This window comes from Eurypyga helias, unplaced genomic scaffold (assembly GCF_000690775.1).
Source record: "Eurypyga helias isolate BGI_N326 unplaced genomic scaffold, ASM69077v1 scaffold9171, whole genome shotgun sequence".
Taxonomy (NCBI): domain Eukaryota; kingdom Metazoa; phylum Chordata; class Aves; order Eurypygiformes; family Eurypygidae; genus Eurypyga; species Eurypyga helias.
In genome coordinates, this window is record NW_010229000.1 from 38,637 (window position 1) to 55,351 (window position 16,715).

At 38.0% G+C, this 16,715-nt stretch overlaps 1 protein-coding gene across 1 annotated transcript in view; it reads right to left on the minus strand.

Annotated features, from left to right (window-relative positions):
• The window catches only part of LOC104516038 (dedicator of cytokinesis protein 4), a gene marked incomplete at both ends in the record, with an annotated part of 66,785 nt that overhangs the window by 37,918 nt on the left and 12,152 nt on the right, over positions 1 to 16,715 (minus strand). The window contains 3 exons of the mRNA XM_010160234.1: positions 3,692 to 3,826; positions 7,325 to 7,452; positions 15,316 to 15,508. Of these exons, the coding sequence (XP_010158536.1) occupies positions 3,692 to 3,826; positions 7,325 to 7,452; positions 15,316 to 15,508 (456 nt within the window). The remainder of the gene's footprint in view (positions 1 to 3,691; positions 3,827 to 7,324; positions 7,453 to 15,315; positions 15,509 to 16,715) is intronic.

Sequence of the window (16,715 nt, forward strand, 5' to 3'; positions counted from 1 at the left end):
CTTGCTGCCTCTACTGATGCACATTCAGCAGGCTGTCCTTCAAACAGCATGGGATTCAGGATCAAAGCAGCAGAGAACAGCACTGGGTATCTCCAGCAAGCAATCAAATAGACAAGACATTACGGGAAGGAATAGGTTCCCTCTCTCTCCCTTTCCTGTTTCCATGTTCACTTTTGAACTGGGAAGAAACACTGAATGGTATCAGTCTGGTCCTACTGCAGAATGGATGAGGACAGGAAAGAAAAAAATGGATTGCATCCCAGTGCTTAAAAGGAACAAGTCTGAAATCTTACAAGCTTGTTAAAAAACGGGAATTTCAATTCTGGCCTGTATCTACAAGGAATGGGGAATGAGGTGTGGTAACAGTACTTTAAAATAGTGTCTTTCATTAGTTTACCAAGTCAAATTTTGGAAAGATTTTTCCTGGTCTTTCTTTAAAAACAGAAAGTAAGATTAAAAAAGGAGTATGTTTTCACAGGAATGGCTGTTCTGGATTGCAAGGGCTTGTGATTATACCTTGAGTATTTGCTGGTGTGTGATGTGATGGCTTTCACTGGAAATACAGTGATAAAATATTGTCTTGCCCACTGAAGTAATGATCCCAAATTAACGACCTCCCTGCAAAGCCATTGTTTTTTTACAGTGAACATAACATTCTTGAAACAATATCCTAAGGTTACAAAGTCTCTTAACGTTCATAACCATCAAAGTTACAGCTGCTATCTTGTAAATATCTTAAAATCTATTTCCAACCCTATCAGGCTCTCTTCAGCAAACAAAAATACTATGGTCTTTTATAATTTTTTTTTAATATTTCCGATTTCATGATATCTAGCCTCAACAAGATTTTATCATGCCATTTAGTATAATGTAGTTTCATCTAAACAGGCATAATTTGTGAAGACTTTTACTCCAGTTAGAAAATCTGATACCACTCATATGTGGCTACTTAGCCAAAATGAGAAGAGTAAATAAATAAGGGTGTAAGCTTGCCTGATTGTTAGCTTCAGTGATAACATTCAAGTGTGAACCTTCTGAATACTTCCCTTCTTGCTGAAGTACTTATGGCAGTCCTCTCTACTCACCTTCCCTCTATGTTCCCACATTTACTTCAACTTGTAGTAATATATTAAAAAAAATCCCAATCTGCTATAGAAAGCTGTACTATTATAGCTGACAGACTGATTAGCTTTAAAAGGGTACCAGCTCCAGCTAATTGTTAACTGACTTCTAAATCTGAGCTTGTAATTCAGATGTAGGTAGCTATACAGGCTGGTTTTTAAAATAACAATCAACATTCAGCTGCATTTGTTGAACTCAACACAAAAAAGTATATTGTAAGATTCCTGCCAAAGACTAACTTGCAAATCATGCACAAAAGCAAACTCCAGACACATAGCAACTTTGATAAAAACCATTTAGGATCCAATTCTAGTGTAATAAGGCAAAACAAGCACTATATGCAATTCAATTAGGTAGAATCCTGAATTAATTTTTTGTGTCTTATTTAAGAAGCACAATTATTAAAATACATGGAGCTCACAACTACACTGCAATTCATTTAGGTTCTGAGGAACTAAACTTCCAAGATCTGAAATCAATAAAGGTTTATTTTAATTGGACTGCTTTCTGATAACTCTTTATATGCAAACATATTTTTCTTAAGGAAATCCAAAGGTCTAAATCACTGACATCCTAAAGCAGAAGTTTCATTTTCATCACTGCATTAAATTCAATGTTTGTTAGTGCAACATCTGTAACAGTAACACATGTCACTTTTTGCTCAGTTTAAAGCATCACATCCATCTTGCAGGTTACTATCTAACTAAATTCTTCACTGTAAATTGAAATGGTACCAAAGTACCAAAACCACTTGAGAGGAAAGAAATGGTGCAGTCCTGACAGCACTCAGACTGATGCTGTCTGATTTTATGCTGCTACTTTGTGCAGGTAAACAGTAACACGTCGGCCTATCACACTGAGATGAATTTGGGACTACTCCCACAAGGAAGACTATAGCTGCTGAAAAAGTATGGCAGAATTTTATCCAGCGTGCTGCCATGATACATCTCACTAAGAAAATTTTATGATATGTGCAGCTTGAAATAATGGTAACATACTGGAACAGACTCTACTGCTGTACTCACATTGAGTACTTTCTTTATCATACTTGCTCTACAAATAGTTCCAAGAATCTGGCTACGTGTGTTGCCATAAGCCCATACTGCATGATGTTTCTACATAAATGTATATAATTGCCTTATGCTGTGCAGTGAGTCACTTCCACATTAAGTATTCTTTGAGATGCCTGTGGTGACAATGATATGGCTTTTCTGATGCATAAAATCCTGCAACTTGAAATTACTTTCAGAGTCTAATTTTTTGATGATGTGACAATAGGCTCTGAACTCTGCTACATCAACAGTCTAATACTACAACCCTTACTTCAGGTGAGATTTTCTTGTAATGGTCTGATATGCCACACAGTGTTCACTTGTAATTTTAAGAAAAAAAAAAAAAAAAAAAAACACCACAAAATACTCATTGATGTATAGCCCTGCTGAATCACAGTGATTAAAGCATGGTGTTATTTTATTACAGAACTTGGTCAGCTCCATAAAACACTTGATAAAATGTTTGTTCTCTGTGGGATAAAGTAAAACAAACAAAAAACCCAACACCACATTTCTTCTGCAGCTATTAAATGCCTTCTGAAATGTTTGATCTCAGAGGAAATTCTGTTTTGAAAAGCAACCATCTATTCATTAATGAAAATCGTTACAGTGTAAAAATTGGGCAACTAATTAATTAAGTGTATAATGAGATGGTAAATCACACAGCATAGCATGTTCTCTACACAAAGTGTTAGCCCCTCACCTAATATTGGGGTCATATCCCTTGCTATATTGGAACTGATTTGCCCTTCAAAAGCAAACCGGTAACCTTGCTGAAAACAAAGCAGAACACTTCGAATTGTCTCATCATTGTTCATTATAGGCTTTCCTGTACATGCCTGCATTTTAACATTCTAATGTGCATGTGTTGCTATATCACATTGACCAAAGTATCGTTTGTTCATCTTCTAAATCCATCCTCTATGCTCTACTTCATGTGACAGAAAGGAAGCTCAAATTCTTACCCCAGTCAACAGCAGAATGGCTTTCATTCAATGGCTAAGCAATACAGTGCTTAGCTCCAGATTACAACAGAATACAAATCAATAAATTTGTATTTGTACAGGTTGTCAAAGATACTGCAGACATTTTTAGAGCTCTCTCATCATTTAAAAATGTATGCATTTTACGAAGGAAAATGTTACTGGTACACTTGGATTTACAGGAATTCAAACTTAATGAAAGTTTTAGAAAGCTTAAAATTGTAAACAAGAGAAACTTAATGACAGTTACTGACCTGAAACAATCTCAAAAGTAATTTTATCTTTTGCAGTTTTGTGGGTCTGTTTGTTTTTTGGTATTTTGTTTTTTACACTGACAAGTTATAAATAAATGTACAAAAAAACATTTACTATTTGCACTGAAAATTCATAAATGCAAGAAAAGTCGTCTTTGTTCTCATTCTGGTTTATACACAAAATCTTGACATGGTGAATTACAATATAAAGACAATATTGTCATGAATCTAGTAGTCTAATCAGTGACAACTGTGAGCTATTTCATGATAAGAAACTTACAGTCACATCTTGAAACTGGAGGCGCAGAGCAGAGCCTGATGGTTGTGGTCGACTGGTGATTTCTAGTATGGTCCTTAACAGAATATCTAGCAGGCTGTTTACAATCACATCAATTTCTTCCAGGACAGATTTTTCCTTAAGTAATAAATAAAACATTTTAAACCAGAAATGTGACAACAGGTCTATCTTCTTTGATATGGTTTTAGAAACAAAGGATGGTTTTCTTATGAATGTTACATTCAAGAAACAAGGACTATTTAATTAAGATATTGTTTAATTCTATTGTTTTTATGTAACAGTTTCCAAATAATTACATTGGACTGAAATATAGAAGACAGTTATAGGGATGATTTAATATGTTTATCAAATCAGCATAGTTCAATTTTCAATTAATGCTTAGAATAAAGCAGTAAATAATATACAAGAACTTTTCAGGCAAGAATTTTACAGGTAACACCCATATATTTTCTGGGGAAATTGCCAAGAAAGGCTTAAAATTCAATAAGTAGAATTCTGTTTTCACACTGTGAAACTATCACCAGAAACAAGCAGATGGCGGTCAATCTTCAAGACCTGCTTCAGCAGTAAGGACCAGCTACACTGCTTTCCATCAACAGAGTAGGACAAAGAAACTAGCCATGTAGGTAAGCCTACAACTGCTTGTACACAACATCAGTCAATGCGAAGGAACCAAAGTGTTCACTGCCAGAAGAGACCATGAATACCTTAATCACATGCATGAAAACACTTGATGAAGTCAAGTTATAGTTACTTTTCTTTTTTAATTCAGATAGAAATATGTTTTCTCTGCTCCAACAATACTTTCTGTCATCACCATCTTAATCTGAGTGATTTTATCCACAATTTAACACTGACACTTCTTCACAGGAAGAAACACTCCATAATCAAAGGCTCACAACCAAACTAAAACTCAGCTGACAAACAGAATCATTCAACTTAGCTGACACTGAGGTGTAGGAGTGATATTTTTTTTCTTCCCACACACTCAAAGCATATGATATGTAACAAAACTCCAAATTCTCAATTGGACTCAAGGTACGTCTAGTGTCACAGTCATGTTCTCTGTCACTTCATCTGGTATCTAACAACAGTTAACTTCGCTACTTAGGAAGGCAGACAGCATACAGTGTATTTTGTAACTATATAAACACATAAGGACTCGTGTACAAACTACTGTTGTTATGGCCAACAACCTGAATTCAGAGGTTGATGGAACAAGTGATTTTGAAGTCAGGCAGCTTTGAAATTTATCTTGGTCACCATGGAAGGAATGAAGTTCTGAACTGATCCACAAAAATCACATAGAGTCACCAAGCTGTTAATACTCTCAGTGACTCATAGACCACTAAAAGTACTTTCTGCATATCCTGAACAGTGGAGAGAGTTTTATGTAGACATCCGCTTGCTATTGTGTACATCTCTGGAGTTCATGATCAGAACCTGGTGATTCCAAATGAAAGATCTCCTGAAATTAAGACCAGACATGTAAGGCTTTCACCCAATCCAAAACCAGGGCGAGCACTTGATCTTCTGATGAGGTATTTATTATACTAATCCAGGAGCAGCTGCAATGAAAATGCAGTTACAGTGCCAAAGTTGCAAGCTGCATCTGTATCAAATCACTGATGAAGCAACTTTAATTCTGATAATGCTATGAAATGAAGAAATACATAAAACTGTTCTCCCTAATGCTTTACAGCGTAATGAAACTGGGCTCGATATGGATGTACTGCACTAACTACAGGCGATATTTGCTTTTAGTTGTCTTGTATTCCTTTGCATCTCAGAATTTATCATCTTCTTATCTGCAATACACCCATCCAAGTTAGGTCTCATGCACCACTTTCACAGATGAATTTGCAAACACAAACATCAGAAATTTGCCACAAAGTTTATCAACAAATAACCAAGTGCAACCTCCCTTGCAATACTCATATCAACCTATCAAGAGTCAGTCTCACCTGTGCCTGGCAAGATCAGAGTATATCCTCCTGGAAACCATGCAAAGGTACATGGAGAATGAGGAGGTGATTGGTGACAGCCAGCATGGCTTCACCAAGGGCAGATCGTGCCTGACGAACATGGTGGCCTTCTACGATGGGGTCACGACCCTGGTGGATAGAGGACGGGCAACTGATGTCATCTACCTCGACTTGTGCAAAGCCTTTGATACCATCCCACATAACATCCTTGTCTCTAAACTGCAGAGACATGGATTTGACAGATGGACTGCTCGATGGATAAAGAACTGCCTGGATGGTCACACTCAGAGAGTGGTGGTCAATGGCTCAGTGTCTAAGTGGAGATTGGTGACGAGTGGTGTTCTTCAGGGGTCAGTGTTAGGAGCAGTACTGTTTAACATCTTTGTTAGTGACATGGATGATGGCATCGAGTGCACCCTCAGTAAGTCTGTGGATGACACCAAGCTGTGTGGTGTGGTGACATGCCGGAAGGAAGGGATGCCATCCAAAGGGACCTGGACAGGCTGGAGAGGTGGGCCAATGCCAACCTCATGGAGTTCAACAAGGCCAAGTGCAAGATCCTGCACATGGGTTGGGGCAATCCCAAGCACAAGTACAGGCTGGGTGGAGAGTGGATAGAGAGCAGCTCCGAGGAGAAGGACTTGGGGGTACTGGGGGATGGAAAGCTGAACATGAGCCGGCAGTGTGCGCTGGCAGCCCAGAAAGCCAACCGTATCCTGGGCTGTATCCAGAGAAGTGTGACCAGCAGGTTGAGGGAGGGGATTCTGTCCTACTACTCTGCTCTCACGTGACCCCACTTGGAATACTGCATCCAGCTGTGGAGCCCTCAACATAAGAAAGATATAGATCAGTAGGAGCGAGTCCAGAGGAGGCCACGAAGATGATCAGAGGGCTGGAGCACCTCTCCTATGGGGACAGGCTGAGAAAGTTGGGCTTGTTCAGCCTGGAGAAGAGAAGGCTCCAGGGAGACCTTATAGCACCTTCCAGTACCTGAAGGAGCCTACAAGGAAGCTGGGGGGAGGCTGTTACAGGGGACTGTAACGCAAGGGGTAACGGGTTTAAATTGAAAGCAGGGAGATTTAGACTAGATATCGGGAAAAGATTCTTCACAGAGGGAGTGGTGAAGCACTGGAACAGGTTGTCCAGAGAAGCTGTGGATGCCCCATCCCTGGAACTGTTCAAGGCCAGGCTGGATGAGGCTTTGAGCAACCTGGTCTAGTGGAAGGTGTCCCTGCCCATGGCAGGGGGGTTGGAACTAGATGGATGATCTTTAAGGTCCTTTCCAACCGAGCCCATTCTATGATTCTATTTACCTGTATCACCTCTGTGTCACCTATGACTAAATAGCCCACCATAGAAAAAGCTTCTAAAAGACAGCAGACATGTCTTCTTGTAAAACAGAACATTCAGAAAGAGTTGAAACTTGGCAGAACACTACCCACTACAATTAAGATATTCTTGCATGGGAAGAAAAAGCTCATGAGAAATCAAAGTTACATGTTTATGCAGAATCATTCCACAGAGAACTGTTTAAAATTGTCTTGGTCAAGGTCCAGTTTGTGTCTTTAAATGTCATTAAGCAATATAAAGTAGTTCAACACCTTGTGGATGTGACATAGTTTTTACTTACTGAGCTGTTCTTCTTGATGAGGCAAAATATGTTACTAAGGATACGTGCACACATTATAAGGTCCTTCTGCTCTTGTAAATGCATGTGGAGATGATGTAAAACTACCGGAAGAAGAATATACCGAGAATCTGGAAAAAAAGGAAAAGTTTTATGAGTAGGAGCTTCTCCTAGAATCATTTAATTTTAATCCAGACATAAAATGTATCTTCAGTCCAAAACAGTATTTCCAATAAGCAGTAGCTTTTACTTGCTTTAACTGACATTTCTGAATAGCAGAAGCTTTTACTTCATAATCATAATATCCTAAAGCAAATATTTGAAGAATAAACAATATTCTGAAAGTCAGTATGTCATATCACTGATGGAGAAAAACACCACTGTGTGGAATATACTACCTAAAAGAGAAATTCTAAGTATTTGTTGAACTGTCATCCAATAAAAACCTAGCACAGCAATACCTGTATCCATAATAATGTGAAATCATGCTCTAGTGTACCCTGCCGTGTCACAGGATCCCTTCTGCAAGTCAATGTCACAACAGACTTATCCTGAAATTGTGTTGTTCTACATATGAATTCTACTTTACAGACAAGCAGTACTTTCATATTTCTTTCAGAATTTTCACTTTTCCAGATTTCTCACTCCTACTGAGTATGAGCAATTTAGACTACTGGTGTCTACATTAAATGATTTGCCTTTCCTCTATTTCATTTTCTAAACACAGCTCTTCGGTGCTATTTTCAGTCCTGAATTCCCTCAAAATTATGCAAGAAATTCATTAACATGCTACTTTTTCTTGATTCTTTTTCTTATACTTAAGACAATGTTGAATGGGAAGAGCCCCAATTCTTACACTTGTGCTAACACATTAAACACCTATTTACAACTTGATAAATGGAATGGGTGTTATCTGTTTTCATTTTGGTTTTGTTTTTAATCTTTTCCATAATTGAGAAATTATGTTCTCATAGAAATGTACTTGAATCACTTCCTCTATGAAAATTTTAATGATGATTATATGCTGTGTTATCTAAATATATTCATCTACTCAGTTCCTTTGTTCATTAACATAATTATTTCCTAAAAATTGAGTTTATCTAGCTGGAAAATTACTCCTTGGAAATACTTTTGCCATCCAGGTACTGTTCATGGATTAATCTTTCTGTAAACACTTTTTTCTATTCAAGTATTTCCTCTGTTTTTACAGAAGGGAGATTTATTGTGAGATTTTATTTGTTGATTACTTCATTCACTCACTGAAATATAGCACTAATCTTGTTTTTATCTAGTATTCCCTTGTTTTCATTGTCTAGTTATCTGTATAATACAAGACAAATCATATAGACAAGTTGATTTGTACACACCATTTAAGTATATTCTTGTTTTAGAGAAAATGCTTGCCTGCTCTTCTTAAATGTTTGTTTTGTGGTTATTATTTATTCAGCTGTTCCACTACATCTTCCCACTGAAGTAAAATATAAACAAAGACAGTATGGCAAGATGCAAAAGGCCATCAGTGAATCTAAAACCAGTGGTACTGAAACCCAAAACTGGGAAACAAATAGCCTGTATCCAGTGACTGCCTACTTCTGCAAGTGCCTCCGTAGGTTTCCATCAGGACTTGCCTGGGAGTTCATCTTTGCCCGTGGCACTGCGGCTGTGCAGAAGCATCTCAACCAAACCAACAGGGCATTTGCTTTTTGTCAACCTAAAAACCCCGAAGGTCAGCAAAGTGTTGCCCCCGGTAGTCTGAGGTGTGAAAGTGCGTGCAGCCGCCACTGACCCATGCACTGCGCAATGTGTTGGGTCACAAGGAAAGCAGGCAGGAAGATGGCTAATGTGCACATGTGTGCTTAGGAAGGTGCCAGCTTCTGATCCCCACCACTACATCTGCTTATTGATTACTGATGGATGAAAAAAAAACCAGAACTAATGCCTTCAGCTAAAGCAAAAAAAAAGCAGGACTCTGCAGTCCTATAAAATGACCTAACCTCTAGGTTACTAGAGGACAGCTCTTTTATCACTGCTTTCCATAAGGCCTCATGCATGTTGAATTCCTCAATCAATCCATCATCTTCATCATCAACCCATCATCTTCAAGAGATGAAGGGTTCACTGTGTAAACCAGCCTGTGGTTGGGTACTCTCCTGGCAGGAAGGTGACAGAAGCTGAATCCAGGCTGAGAGTGCACTGAACCCGGTTTCCCGTTCCCAGGCAAATGCTCAAGTTACTACTCAACTCCACAGCTGTCAGAAAGCAGTTATGGCAGCTCTTTCAGACATTCCTGGTGTGACCCTTATCCTCTGGGCCGTGGGTAGCTTGCAGCTACAACTCAAATCCCTCAGCCCAGAACGCAGGGAGAAAACAGAAGCAGCCGTGTGCTGATGTTTCTTCCTGGTTAACTCTAGGCAGGTTCCTGAGGAGCACTCACAAGACTGGATACCTTTTCAGAGGTGCCCACTACTCTCAGCACTCCTTAAGTATAAGCACAACATTAGGAACTCCATTTTGAAGACCAGAGAATCTACGTGTAGCAAGACCTGAACTGTAAAGAGTCAACTCTTACATACGACACAGCCTGAACCACTCAGGCAGAACTGAGCATCCTCATTCAACTGTGTGAAGCATCCCATTTTTGCAAAAGCTCCATAAAATGATCAGGACCTTTGTTTGACCAGAAACAAATGGATTATTAAGAACCATGTTACAACAACTTGCAACTACACATGGGAGGGAACAGATCCACTTACTGAATTAACCACCACATATAACACTGCTTTAGACATATTCCTCCTCAGCCCATGATCTACGTACCTCTCTGTCTTGACCTGTTTAAGCAGAGATATCTACTGGTATTACACAAAAAGACAGCTGGCATATTCACCCCTGTACCAAACCAAGGACTATGTGAGAAAGTTTAGAGAACATCATGTACAACATTTGTCTCAGGTTATTCTTTTTTCTTAAAAATTCTCAGCTGCAATGTCAGCCACTGTATATAGTAAAATTAATGAGTGCAAGGAATGGTGCAATAATCCGAACTCTTAGCCATCAGTCACTGTCCTAATTTTTCTCCTGTGAAGGAAGGCAAATTAGCTGACTGCTTAAAATGCTAATACTTGCCCTTTACAAATATTATACATAAAGATAAAAAAAAAAAATCATGACACAGAGCTTTTCAACTACATGCCTGGCATAATTAGAAAGAGACACTACTCTGGGCAATCCCTGTGACTTTCTTATGTGGGCTAAAATAACATTTAACAGTTAACTCACAGCACAACTTTCCCCCTTGCTTTTCTGTAAGTGGTAAAGCACTTGCACAGACATACAAAATTTTCTTTATTCTAGTGTATTTTAAAAATTAGTTTCAGAAAGATGATACGTTAGTGTAATTGAACACTTAAAAAAAATAAACAGCATTCTTCTTGAACAGTGAAAGCAAGGAAGTTGCTCTTATTTTTGATAGTTTTACTTGCACCTATTCAATTTAGGCCTCCTTATTTGGAAGACCCACTGGAACTGAGAGTTGTAGAAGAAAATGCTTAAATAAAACAAGAAATTATTAGTGCAATTCCAAAACCAAACATATATGTCTGCTCCGTGACTGCATGAGCATGTCACTCTTCTCAGAAGAGCTGTTTTCAAAAATTTTATGGCGAACTGTTTTCAGTTGAAAGAAAAAAACCTGCCTGTAGCGCAGAAGGAAAACACAGGTATGGCTGAGAAAGTCTTCCCTTGCCTTAAGAAAGAGCCACAGGCAAAAAGCATCATTTGCAAAGCTTTTGCAAAATATTTTCGGCCTCCACTATAAAGGCCTTAATACAGACTGAATTTATGTATGCAATATACATACATATATCATACAGCCCTCAGGTCTGTACAGAAGCATACATACACCGACAACTCTAAAGAATAGTATATTGCTGTGGAAGACAAATTAAGTAATACTAATTAATCTGAAAAAGATCCTGGAGTATTTGAAAGAAGTACTATGGGCCAATGTGTAAAACCTTTATGGTTTGAAAAAATTGACTTTTTTTCCCCACCTAATCCATGTTAATATGTAAAGTTTAATGCATTTTAACTAAATTTAATTCAGGATTTGTATCAACACATTTCAGTTATCACAGGCTTTTTGCATTTCTATAGCAAGAAGTGCTTACTTACTTACTGCAAGTAAGCTTGCAGTGCTTACCGAGATATCTTCTAAGTGTCATAAAAGAGAGGTTTTGAGTCTTTTGAAAAATTGATGAAATATGATGGAAAATATAATACCCGGCTTCTAGAACTAAACCTTCTTATCAGTTAATGGTATCTTTTCCTGAACTTGCTCACAAATTTTTTTTCATTCCCATAGGAAGTCTAACAATGTCCTTTCCATAAGGCAGTTCAAAGATATCAAATTATTCTCACTGATTCTGTCAGATATTCATCTCTGAATGACACTGAAACATATAGTTTCCTACATATACATTCTCCTGTGATATACAGGATGCAATTAGATAAACTCAATTCACAAAGACAGACTGAAAGAAGCTGTCAATCTCAAAAAGAAAATAAATAATTATCACTTTTTGAATCTACTAATAGTGGGTTTCAGTGTAAAATAAGGAAAACAATAAAAAAAGGTAAGGAATAAATTATAAATAAACCCATAAAACATTACATAGGAAATAAAGACCTCTTCATGTGTTCATTGTATTTAATTTAAAACATCACCTTGGGATTTTTCCTAGCTTCATAATATATATACCTATTATACACCCTATGACATCTATATTGTAAATGGTAAAAGAATTAAACCCCTCCTGTATTTGTTTAACAGTTTGCCTCACTAAAAGGATAAGTTCTAACCAGCTACTCTTGTGCAGAGGTCCACATCCTCATATACTGTGAAGACACAAACTTTTGCACCACAGATTATAAATGGGCTAAAATACAGGCTTTATCAACATGGGATTTTCTTTTTGTAGGACTTTACCTACTAATGTAATCTTTCTTCTGATAATTGAAATGTTTGATCAGTGGTGATTCCAAGAAAATTCATCATTTTGAAGGAAGAAACCTAGACTTTCCACTTTTCCTTGCACACCTCATGTTTTCATAGCTATTGAATTTGTAAACTCACAATAGTGCCCTTAGAGGAAAAAAAGAAAAATTGGTGTTCTGCTAATTCCTGTTTAACCATGTCAAGGACATGGTTCAAGTTGTGTTTCTCTGTAATTGGCCATAACTCTTCCCAGCAAAAGAGATTTAACTCTTCCCCAAAGCAAGCTATAATAAAATTTAATGCATAAAAGACAAAAAAGCAAGAGTGCTAGACTACCAATGTGTCGGAAATGACAAAAGTAGAAAATCTTTTGGGTGCAGGCATATGTTTGGCCATTCTACAAGTATCAACAGGGTGTGTCCAAAGAGTTACCCCCAAAATACCAAGAGGCTGGAAAAAAGACCAAGAGAAAAACAAATACTGCTAGTCTTTATCAGCAGGGAAAATGTCATCTGTTTCTGTTTAGACACCCAGTGTAGTGTATTACAAAGATGCAGAAGTAAATGTGGAAAAATAGGAGTAAAGTAAGGCCTTAACACCCACTAACTTTCCACAGGAGCTGGCAGATAACTGCTGTTGACACCTTTTAACATCTCTGTAGTTGTTACCTATAGGAAGAGCTGCAGTTTAAAATCACTGAAACAGAACAAGGTTCTAAGCAAGCTCTACCAAAGCCTCACTACAGAGCCATTTCAGACATCCTATTCACATGACTGGTAAATAGAACCTATCGGACACCTGCATTCTCTAGAGGAAGGTAGAGATCAGACCCATTGAATACATCTAAAATTTTACTAAATATCTGTGCTTGGGCACCTTAAATAAACACCTGCATGTCTGGTGTTTCTATTTTCAACAATATACCAAATGTATCTCCCAATTTTAGCAAAAGCATAGCTTTAATGTCAGTTGATTTCTGCAGCAGTGGGAGCTGATGTGTTAGTTCTACAGGTCCTTGCAGCACAAAATATGTAAAACTCCCATGCTAAACTACTCTCGTTTCCAAGCAAGCTCCCTATCACAGGAAATGTTATCTAAGATGTGCCCTCCCCATTTTTAGATGTTTGAAGAAATAGTTATTTCCTGCATTCCATCTAGTTCCAATGTGTTAGCTAGTACTGCAGTTTGCAGCATTCATCATCTTCATCTGGGAGACAGCAATCAATTATTTTCACAGCAGCAAGCCTCAATTTCACATTAGGATGTACATTCTACTCTGCACGTTAACATAGCCTAGTGTAATATCTATTTTCCCAAGAGGATTTTAAAAGGACTTCCTTCTAGGCATTGACTGAGGGAAAGTTTATTTACATTTTTGTATTTTAAAGAGTTAAAACATTAAGGGCAAGGAGATCAACATGCTGATCTCCACAAGACCCTTCAACTTAATGATGACTGAAATTATACTTTACAAGTATTTGCCTGAGCTTCCTATCATGGACATTGGGAGCTTATAGTACTGCCTGATGTCTTTCACATCACTTTCCCTGTGGTCTAAGAAATGTATATTCCATTTGTCTATGACCTGCACTCCATGTAAAATTTAACATGTGATTTTCATTGCTTTTTAGCCAAAACTCACTCAGATGACTTCTTAATAATGAAACTGGATTTGAATAAAAAAACTAACACTTTTACAAAAGGAAGCAAACAAAAAACAAAACCACAGAAAATTGTTATACAGCTGAACGTAGATTTACAGTTCCAAGAAAAGTCCCGAAGAGTCCCTTACAAGGCATTAGATAACTCTCATTACATACATTCATTTCAATCTTCTGACAAGGCTGACCTAACTGAGAGAATGGGAGGAAAATGGAAACAATGCTACCTGGTCCCTGAGTAGCTTGGAAAATAAAGAACAATGTTAGAGAACCCTTAAGATTGCTCCATAAATACATCATCATTTACCCTGAGTATTAAAGGTCTGATCAATCATCAGTAGGGAGAGCTAACTGTTCTGGAAGGGACTGCCGTGGAGGCTCACAAGGGAAAGGGTAAGCTGTTTTTGCAGCCAGAATGAAGTAAAGTAGCCAGGATCCAATACTTCTTGCCCAATTCTTTGAGCTCACACTTTTAAAATACAATCACTGAAAGCATTTTTAAAAAAAAATTCTAAAATTTCTTCCTCTATTTTGTAGCACAATAAAGTATTTATGCATATCATGGTGGTTTTTGAAGACCCTTCATCATTGTAACGTGCTTATCCAATGCCTTAGCTGTTCCTACTGAACTTCGTCAGCCAATACCCAAACAGCTCTCAAGGGGGCTTTCAGTAAGTGAATTAACACTTATTAGTATTCTTTAAATCTCTTCTATTTGAACCCTTTTATTACAAAATTAGTCCATCTCAAATTCAATATTTGGTCACGTCTATGGGTTTCACTTAGAATAGAAAAACAACAATGTCAGGCTCCCCACCACACAGAAGTGTTTTCTTCCACATAGCCAATAACTAGGGTGTTACAAACTTGATGCATAAAGTATCACTTGCATTTGTAAAGCCTTTTTTATGCTACATTAAGAAATGCAGGATCGAAAGTGCTGAACCAGCAAGTGTTATAAAAAATAAGAGCTAATGATGTGACAATCTGTTTGCTGAACTGACCCCAAAGGACAAAAAAAGAAAAAAAAAAAATTAATGCTTTTTTTTTTATAATTACTTAAAAAGTATAAGACAAACACCCTTCACAGACATATTGTAAGCAGTAGATCAAAAAAAACACGTGTTTTAAGAATCTTTGTCTCTAAAAACCAAACCACTGAATTTAACCAACTGTATTCTTGTAAGTGAGCAGCTTGTATAGAGCAGTGCTTCAAGAACTGTTCCTAAGGAACAATTCTGCTCTGAGCAACACTATTCCTATTAGCACTTGCTGGCCTGAGTACCAAGCACACAACTGGGAGTTCCTTATCTGCAGACAGCCCAGGGTAACCTTACCTGGGTTAGTGTACAAGTGACTCTCTACAGTTTTCCCAATACTCTGCAGTTTAACAGCTTGAAGGGACTCATCTCCATGCATGACGGTTGGCAAGCTACCCAGAGCATCGTGAACCAAATTTGCCACTTCTCTTACATCAAAGAGCTTCAAAAGTTCAGAGTACACTGATGGGAATGAGCTCAGAAACACAGCCTAAAGGAAAAAAATGGGCAGTCAGGTATTGCAGTACAGTTTTGACATTTAAGGAATTTAAATAACTTTAGAAATTTAAGAAACTGCAGAAAAATGCCTGGTTTTAAATTTAAAGGGAAAATAGTAGCTTTAGAAATGGTCATATTTTCAGAATCAATATCCTGATACTCATTAATGGGATTACACTTGTGAGTATTTACGTTTAAGCATTATCTAATAACTGTTCATTTCTCCTAGGAAAAAGAGAAAGTAAGAAGTATAACTTAGAACAAAAATATTTATACTCTACAGATTCTTCCCTATCTGCATGTGAGAGGAAATTTGTAAAAGAATAACCAAATCCAGCTGATACTGGAACCAAAAGATTGGAGTGGAGTTCTTTTGGTTTGCTTGGTTTTAAGGTAAGTAATATAACAAGCCTCCATATCTTGCATTTTTCAAATAATGAACATCTTTACTTTGGGGAAAGACAGCACTGGCGGTCTTGGTTCACTTCAGCAATCCTAAATTAGGGCTAAAAATTCATTGATGAGTATAATACAGAAACAGAACACTGGAAAAGAACAGAGGGCAATGCCAGAGAAAGGAAGCCAGAACTGATATTCCCTTCTTCATGGCCAAATCCTGCTGACTGAGAAAGGCTACTCATACCTCAGACCTTTTCTATGCTGCTCTCACGACGGATAACATACAAGGTTAAAGATACTGAAAAAGAATTCCACATGCGGCTGTTTGTATGATTTTAGAATCACAGAATCATAGAATGGCTGGTTTGGGTTGGAAGGGACCTTAAAGACCACCTAGTTCAAACCCCCCTGCCATGGGCAGGGACACCTTCCACTAGACCAGGTTGCTCAAAGCCTCATCCAGCCTGGCCCTGAACACTTCCAGGGATGGGGCATCCACAGCTTCTCTGGGCAACCCGTTCCAGTGCCTCACCACCCTCTCTGGGAAGAACTTCTTCCTGATATCTAATCTAAATCTCCCCACTTTCAATTTAAACCCGTTACCCCTTGTCCTGTCACTACAGGCCCTTGTAGTCCTTGTAGTCCTTGTAGTCCCCTCCCAGCTTTCTTGTAGCCCCTTCAGGTACTGGAAGGTTCTATAAGCTCTCCTTGGAGCCTTCTCTTCTCCAAGCTGAACAAGCCCAACTCTCTCAGCCTGTCCCCATAGCAGAGTTGCTCCAGCCCTCTGAGCATCTTCGTGG